The 9,247-nt window shown below is 38.6% G+C and overlaps 1 protein-coding gene across 1 annotated transcript in view; it reads left to right on the top strand.

Annotated features, from left to right (window-relative positions):
* Window positions 1-1,712, top strand: part of ERICH5 (glutamate rich 5) — a 9,955-nt gene extending 8,243 nt beyond the window's left edge. The window contains exons 3-4 of the mRNA XM_007457170.1: window positions 5-75; window positions 1,576-1,712. Coding sequence (XP_007457232.1) covers window positions 5-75; window positions 1,576-1,712 — 208 coding nt within the window. The remainder of the gene's footprint in view (window positions 1-4; window positions 76-1,575) is intronic.
* Window positions 1,713-9,247: the final 7,535 nt, after the last annotated feature.

The following is a 9,247-nucleotide window of genomic DNA, read 5'->3' on the forward strand; positions in this document are numbered from 1 at the left end:
GAATTCTAGAGACGGGGGCAAATGTGGAAACGGTCAGGAATATTCATGCTAACGAAGAGGACCAACACGTCGAAGGTAAAAGTCATGTTGTCACAGATTCAGGTTGTTTAGGTGTGCTCCATAAAAGATCATCTCTGGGGGACAGGGGTGGCTGACACAGTCCCTCTAGTCTCTGTTTCAGTGGTTGAAGTTCATTTGACCCAAACCAAAAAGGATTCCATACTTGAAAAACAGGCATTTGACTTTCTGGCACAAATTTTCTAAAGCATAGTCTGTGTCCAGATTTGTAACCTAGAGCTTCATTGTTGAATAAAATGGAATATTAAAGGAATGTTAAATTTCTGAATTTTTCCAAGTTCACTCTTCATCAGGCCCCATGTATGGCATGAGGATACAAATTAAAGATGGTCAGTGGAGGAACTGACTTTTTAATGAAAGAACACACAAATAATGCCTCTTAGAGTGTCACTTTCATCTTTGCACTCTTATCCTTAGAAAATTACTGTCAGCCTGCTCCTGTCCTCCTATAGTCTTTTTATCTTTATTAGAAGACTAGAGAAATGTACTACGTCTTAGCAAATGGTGTTTTTTTTAATGTACTTTACCAGTATAAAGCAAATGGTATCTATACTGTTCTTTATTGGAGTTATAATAAAAAAAAAATCTTCTAGGGCAGGATTTACATTTTGGTAAATTTTGGCTTCACCCTACAGTATAATTAAGTGAAACATTCATCTGTTTTTTAATTCTCTCATTAGTTAATGCAGCAGTTTTTGAGTGTCTAGTCATCTGCTAGCTGCAGGAGTAATGGGTTAGTCCCTGTTCTCAAGGGGCTCACAGTCTAGCAGGGAGAAGGCAGAATTTAAACAAAATACTACAGCCTACCGAGGTAAGTGCTTTAGTGAAGGTATATAAAAGTGCTCTGGGAATAACAAGGGAGAAGCAAGTAAAGGTATATATTTGTTAGGTCAGCGTTGGCAAACTCAAGTCTTTAGGGCCTAGGATAATGACAGTGGGTGAAGTGAGGGGCACATGTAATGCTGTGGGAAGCCCCGGGAACCTTGGTTAACAGGAGCACCATCCTATCAAAAGAGGCAGCTGCTTCTGGGCTCCACTCAAAGCACGGGGACCAGTGTTGCCCAAAGTGACTTCTTAGGGAAAAATTCGTATGTGCAATGGCCAGGCTTTTAAATGTTTAAACTCTTTAAAAGTTCAATGATTGTTTTCTTTAAACACCAGAATGACAAAACAAGACGTTTTCTGGGCACCCATAGAACACATTTTGAATTAAATATAAATGGAATTTTCTATTTGTAATATGTTCTACTGTCTTTCTTGCGTAATTCTGCATCCTGATTTTATATAAGAAAATGCGAAGACTCGGAAATGGTAAGTGACATGGGCCACTCCGAGGATCTGAGAGACCCAGGGCAATTGCCTTTCTTGACACCACCAGAGAAACTTACTGTCTAGACCTAAAGAGCAAGAGCTGTCCCCTTGGAAACCAGCTGCGGGGCACTTTGTTGCTAATGCTAAACAAGTATCTCTTAATATCACCTTTGGTTACTTTTCCAGGTGAAACAGGAGAAAAGCTTGAAACAGAGATGGAGAATGAAAAAGTAAGTGAAGGGGCTGAAACAAAAGAAGAAGAAACAGGAGAAGCTGTGGGTCTTTCAGAAGCCCCGTATATAGGTATGGTGATGGAAGGGTGAACGGACACAGCGTATTATAACAGAGAAGACAGAAAGCGGCAGTGAAGTTTGTGGTTACAGATCTTATCTTTCAACATCTACATGTTTTATACAAGGAGTGTGGTTATCATGTTCCTGATTACATTGTTCCATAAAACTGCTAAGCTGTGAACAGTTTTTCTAGCTACTTACAATTCAAAACTACAAAAAAAAGAAAACTACAATAGCCAGAGCCAATACCACCTAGGGTATATGTTCGTTTAAGAGTGTGAGGGCGTTTTCTTCACTGTGGCAATGGGTCCATTCAGTGTAGAAAATGAGACCCTAAAAGAAAGTATAAACCTTTAAGTATAGGTGGCCGGAGAAAGGAGTTAGCAGATTTTAGGGAGTTCATGATAATAAAGTCATACAGTTGGAATTAGGATGGAGTAAGAATGATCAACAATAACCGGGCAAACTACACCTCGTATTTCTTTCCTATCACAGAATTTAGAGCTGGTGGGAACCTGGGAAAGTATGTCATCTAATTACCTTTGCACCTTAAGTCTATCTACTACCATACATCCTTATTGATCATGGTGTATTAAATATGGTAACAAAATTCTTCTTAAAGGAATGCAGACTCTGGTGCTGTTACAAGATTAGGCATTTTCACAATGAAAGGTTATACATGTTTTATGTGCCATTTTGAATCGTCTAGTGATTTTATACTTATGTGAGGTGTTTCAATTGGTGTTATCCTTTTGACTGACATTAAAGGTATTTTAAATTGACTGACTTTTAAATATATTTCAGAGGCAACAAACAGCAAGAATTAAAACCTAGATTTGTTGCCTATGTGGAGTCTATTCCTTGGGCCCTATTTTTTTTTAAGATTACTCTGATTTAACATTAGGCTTTAGATGTGGAAAAGAGCTGAAAAATCAGGATTTAAAAACCATTTATAATATTCAATTTGTGTTAAAATGATACACCACAGAAAGTCACTTTTCAAGTATTCCTCCAAAGTTGCCAAGGGATTTTGGTAAATGATGATATGTGAATAATAATAAGGATAGCAATCTTGCCCACCAATGAGTGCCTTGTGTTTATGAATATCAGTATAGAATTATATTCTGGAAACATTTTATATCTTTATCTTATTTGTAAATATGTAGTTTAAAGATAACTGCTCAGATGAATTAACTAGACTATTTTACTTTAGCTTCTATATTAAACTGTTAAGATGATGTAATTAATTTTAAGAATATAGGATAGAGGGAAGAATTATCATCCTTACTCTGATTTTAATGTCAGTTTATGTTCTGACTTTAAAGAGTTGAGGTAGCCAACAAGAGGAGTTATTGAGTAGATGACTTCATTCTTCCTGCAAAGTAAAGAAGCTGGGTTGTGATTTTATTGAGAACAAGGATTGTTTTATGTGTCTTTGAATTCATGCATTTAGCTCTTTTAATGGGACATGATAGGTGCTTGATAAGTATTCGTCGAATCAATAAATGAATAATAAATACCAAGTGTTCCCATTTACACTTAATTCATTAAAAAAGAATATAGGGCTTCCCTGGTGGCGCAGTGGTTGAGAGTCCGCCTGCCGATGCAGGGGACACGGGGTTGTGCCCCGGTCCGGGAAGATCCCACATGCCGCGGAGCGGCGGGGCCCGTGAGCCATGGCTGCTGAGCCTGCGCGTCCGGAGCCTGTGCTCCGCAATGGGAGAGGCCACAACAGTGAGAGGCCCGCGTACCACAAAAAAAGAAAAAGAAAAAAAAAAGAATATAGAATTCTTTATATATTGAATTTGAAATATGAATTTGTGTGACACTGATGTTTTCATTCCAAAGCTGCTCAAGCTTAGTAAGACTATATATTTAGTGTAGTTCCAAAAATAGTAATAATTTGGGGTCAGAAAGTTACATAACTCAGAACTGCTATAACATCTTTCAAGCTACATTTTGTAATCCAAAGGTGTTTTTCCTGACCCAAAGGTATTTTTATACAGATATCTAGTAAATAGAAAATGTCAGAGCTTAGTGTAAAATATGATCACCTTAAAAAGTGATTGTACTTTGTATCAGGTACTGAAATAGTAGGATTCATTTACTTAATAGGCATAAAGGTCCATGCTCCATTGTGTGGATTTTTAAAAAAATCTCTAACATATGTTAAAGAGCCCTCTATTCAGAGCTCATTCTTGAAAGAAGTCTTTCTCAAAAGCATTATTATGTAGTTGTAATGTAAAAGTTTTCAAATTACTTATTAATACCATTATTTTCCATAATAACTAAAATCATTTATTCTCAGAAAAATTTGGAAATTTGTATACATTTCTGATACTTTCTATACTTTTGTCTTTGGCCTTTAATGTGGTTACTAAGACATTTTTAGAAATTATTCTTTTAGATAATATTAATAACTTTGTAATTCAAAACCTATAAAGAAAATTGAAATGTTCCATAATATTTGAATATTCCAAAATTAAAACGTTTCATCTAAATAATCTGCTAATTCATTTTTTTAAACAAAATTAGAGTAATAAGTGCCTGTAGTAAAACTCAAATCATAAAGAAAGGTATAAAATGGGAAGTAAAGTTGCTCGTCCCATATCCTTTAGTTCCTCTATGAAAAGATGATAAAGCTTCTTGTGTTTACTTCCATAAGAAGGTAATGTAGGGACTTCCCTGGTGGTCCAGTGGTTAAGACTCCACATTCCCAATGCCGGGGGCCTGGGTTCGATCCCTGGTCAGGGAAGTAGATCCCACACGCATGCTGCAACTAAGAGTCCACCTGCCACAACTAAGAGCCCGTATGCCTCAGCTAAAAGAGCCCTCATGCTGCAACTAAGACCCAGAACAGCCAAATAAATAAATAAATAATTTTTTTAAAAGGGTAATGTATAAGCCAGGCTATGTGGATATGCTAAAACAGAAGTGTATGCTTACACATCCACATTTTAAAACACAAATGACGGGCTTCCCTGGTGGCATAGTTGTTAAGAATCTGCCTGCCCATGCAGGGGACATGGGTTCAAGCCCTGGTCTAGGAAGATCCCACATGCTGCGGAGCAGCTAAGCCCATGCACCACAACTACTGAAGCCCGTGTGCCACAACTGCTGAAGCCCATGCACCTAGAGCCCATGCTCCGCAACAAGAGAAGCCACCACAATGAGAAGCCTGCACACTGCAACGACAAGTAACCCCTACTGGCCGTAACTAGAGAAAACTCCCGCTCAGCAACAAGACACAACAGCAGCCATAAATAAATTAATTAAGAAAAAAACACACGAATCACTGTTTTGTCCTTACATTGTGAAAAAGTGCATGTAAAACCACGAATCCATCCTTTCCACTGCTAGAATTTTTTTCTTTTGCCTAAAACTGGTATATAGACTTAGCATATCAAAATGCATTCTAAGTCCCCAGACTCTGAGAGGAGTTTATCAATTTTGCTTCCAGATTCAAAATGCACAAGTTGGATAAGGCTTGAGCTATTTATAATGAATTAATAGAAAAACTACCATCAGGGCTGGATTTTCTAATTCTAGTGGCCGTACAACCACTTTGTAACCCAGTTTTGTGATCTATTAAGATGATTGCAGAATTCTCTGTATCTAGCTGGGAAGGAAATGGTGAAAAAACGATTCACCAGCTGGTATCCCCATTAGGGCGTGAATGTTGGCGTTTACTGACAGAAGGTGCCAGTTTTAAATCTAGGAAATTCCCAATCCAGACTCCAAAACTCTTGGCCAGATGTGCTCTGTACCATCTCTTGATACCAAGCAGGGCCCTGTGGGGCTCCTGGGCACAAAGCCTTTCTGTGTCCCCCATTTCTTTGATTACAGGAAACAGCCTTCATTCAGCCTCCATGACCTTCCCTGAGTTCCAATGGGCAGATTCAAGCAGTTGTTAATTAGGGAAGGGAGGGGATGCAAGACGGGGAGAAACAGTCAAGAGCAGCCTTGGGGCAAGGTCTTGTTTCCCCATCAATGCATGGCACCCAACAATATCTTTGAGCTATTTTGCAGATACCAAAACCCCCTCCAGGTGGGAGAAGTTAACAATTAACGAAGGTATGCTGCCCACAAGCATGTAGACCCCAGACCTGAAGGTTGATGATGCCGACTCTTACCTCACCACCAACCCATCAGAACAATGGCCATGAGCTGATCACACTGTCTTTGAACAATTACTATAGAACTTCTCACTATCTTCTCCAAGTGAGGACACAGTATTTTGAGGCAGGACACTGCCGTGTCCCCCTTTGCCTGGCAAAGTAATAAAGCTATCCTTTTCTACCTCACCCAAAACTCTGCCTCCAAGATTTGATTCGGCACCAGTGTACAGAGAAGCTGAGCTTTCTGCATCACTCCTGGGGGACCCACAGGATAGGAGTGTGTGGCCAACATGTGACCTCATTGCTTTTTCCATTTAAACTTTGCAGTAAGAGTCCTAGCATAGCTAATAGACTTTGAGCAGTCAAAACACTCACGTCATTATTTAAAAAAAATTTTTTTGGCCATGGGGCACGGCATGTGGGATCTTAGTTCCCTGACTAGGGATTGAACCCTGGCCCTCAGCAGTGAAAGCACAGAGGCCTAACCACTGGACCACCGGAGAATTCCCCATCATCATTCTTAACAAATGCTTTATTCCACACTTGGCCTTGAGTTAAAAATGGCTTTTAAAGGAAAATGTTTCTTTTCCACATTGAAGTAATCAAAGAGTGTTGGGTGGTCATAGTCAAATAATCTGTGCTCTTTTGGTAAATACAATAGCTTCTTATATCATCTAACATTACAAGCATCTCATTTTTATAAAGCTAATCTGGTGACCCAATTCTGAATTGTTTCACAAAAGTCAGCAATGTGAACATCATAAAGCCATTCATGTAGCCCAGTGCATCTGTTGGGTGAAAGGAGAATGATCCTCTAATAGCAAGGCATGGCTGTGCCAGAAAAGTTGAAAGCATTTGCTCACAAGGTATCATTTAATCTAAAACTTTGTCAGCTCCTCTTGTCCCCAGAGCTTATAAAGTTAATGAGTGAGATTGGTTGTAATCTCAAGGTTTTAATTGCAGAATCAGTGTAATCTCAGAGAACTGTTGTTGACAGGTGTGGAATTTCTCTTTTCAGTTCTTGTTACTTTCAGCAAAAGTTAAGGAATTCCGTGTCAGTGTTATAACCCATATGGAGTCAAACTGGAGACCTTCAGCTTTACTTGAGAAATACCACCCAGCAAATGTGTTGGGCAATAGTTGAGATACTGCAAGCTAACAACCATATCGTTACTTCTGCGCCTAATGAAAGAAGTCTCCAGACGTCAGCCAGGCTTTAATAACTTTTGAAGGGCGAAGAGGGGCCAGTCTGTATTATGTTAATCTAAATTACCCTTTCTGTTTAATAATGTGCAACTGACGTGAATAAACATATAACTCTATCCACTACTGGGACAGAGATCTGCAAGCCTCACCAGTTTCCAGAAAAAGAGTTCTGAGAAACCAGTTAGGGACAATAATTTGGGTTTGAAATCTGCCTCATTTTTTTTTTCCTTGTAAAATATAGGTAGTTCTCAAACTTTTCTTAACAAAATAAAAGTAACCGTAGCAAAACATAATTCATGCTATCATATAAATTTTTGAAAAAAGTAATGCATATTATACTGAATCAATTTATGTGACCCTGATTCCAAATACTTAAAAAAAAATATTCACTGATAAAGAGAAGAGGCTCTCCACAGCAGCTGTACTGTTGTGGAGGGGCTTTGGGGTGGGAGGGAGTTTCAGCCCCAGCACCTCACTAGGAAGACACAAGGCCCAAAGGTGAACTCATAGCAGTCCACTGTGAAAACAAATGAAACGTTTATTTCAGCTAGTGGTTATTTAGTGGATCAGTATGGATTTGCTTCAAGTTTTCTGGATATCAGAGCTTTGTTAAAAAGTGTTGTTGTTGTTTTTGGTTAAAACACTGCTTCTAAGTACTTGTATATGACACAGTGATTATTTAGGTAATAATGGAAAGGAAGAACTCCTTTACTATTAAAATAATAATTTTTTCTTAGTAAAAAATGAATACATGTTCATGGTAGAAACTTCAGAAAATATAAACGTTAAATAGAGGAAATCTAACATTACACATAATACAATCAGTCAAAAATCACGTTGATGCATCTGAGGGATTATTATTTTTTTAGTGTTGCAATAGCAAGTTAGCCAAAGCACAGCTATTAATAGAACTTTATGTCTGTTGAACTGCTGAGCATAGCACTTCTGGATTTTCCTCACTGGAATCTATTGGAGATAGCAGGTTACAGAGAATGTTCCAATAATCCTTGCTATATTAGTAAATATTGATTAGTGTTACAGAGAGAGCAACTATGCCCAAGTATATTAGCACTTAGCTGACCACAATTTATGATAACTAATTTTTTGATATCTTAGGAAAAAACACTGAAACTAAAAATTTTATTTGAAATTATTGTTAATGCTTTCTAACTGTTGACCAAATGTTAGTGAAAAGATTGTAAGCTCTTTAGAGAGCAGGAAAGTACCCTACAGGGCCTAGTACAAATTTTGCGCTCTAAATGCTTGTTGATGACACATGCTCTTTATTCTTATATAATCATGATAATTTCCTCAGAACTGAATATAATTGGCTATAGGGAAAATATGGCCAAAATTTTTATAAAATTATTTTGTACTGATGGTTCAATATTTACAATTTTGATTGAATGTTATTAGAAATAAAGCGTTTGAAAGCTTTTCTCTGTATTTATGTGAATTTTTGTTATAGAAACATATTACTTTTGACTCATTGTGTCCTTCAGAAAGAAAAGCATTTTTTAAATTACCCACTCCCTCAAAGGTAAGGAGTATGGGGCTTCCCTGGTGGCGCAGTGGTTGAGAGTCTGCCTGCCAATGCAGGGGATGCGGGTTCGTGCCCCGGTCCGGGAGGGTCCCACATGCCGCGGAGCGGCCCGTGAGCCATGGCCGCTGGGCCTGCGCGTCCGGAGCCTGTGCTCCGCGGCGGGAGAGGCCACAGCAGTGAGAGGCCCGCGTACCGCAAAAAAAAAAAAAAAAAAAAAGAAAAGAAGAGAGAAAAATGTTAACTAAACCTTTAATTATATAAATCACTTATTTAATGATAACACACTTCAAAGAGATTGCTATTTCTTTATGTTTGAAAGGTTAACGTGCAATGTGTTCCTTTTCACGTTTAACAAAATCATGATTCTCCTTGTGGAAAGAAGACTCAAAATCCCAACCCAGTCGGCTAATAAACCAGCTTGGATATCAGCACTTTATTTCCAGCTTTCTCATTGTAGGGTTAGAATTTGAAATCATGACCTATCTGTAACTATGTCCCTTAGACCCTGACTGGCCAGAGTAGTATCTGATTTCCTGACTACAGTGACTAGTTTAGGAATGCGTCCCTATCCTGGGCTGGACCAATCAGAGGCTTCTCTGAGACTCTCCTGACAGAGATATCAGGAAATGATGTCTTTCTGCTGGGTTAGTACCTTGGTGGTCTCCCTCTACCTTGGTGGCCCTGCAGCATCTTTCCCT

The sequence above is a fragment of the Lipotes vexillifer genome, unplaced genomic scaffold, assembly GCF_000442215.2.
Source record: "Lipotes vexillifer unplaced genomic scaffold, Lipotes_vexillifer_v1.1 scaffold376, whole genome shotgun sequence".
Lineage (NCBI taxonomy): Eukaryota > Metazoa > Chordata > Mammalia > Artiodactyla > Lipotidae > Lipotes > Lipotes vexillifer.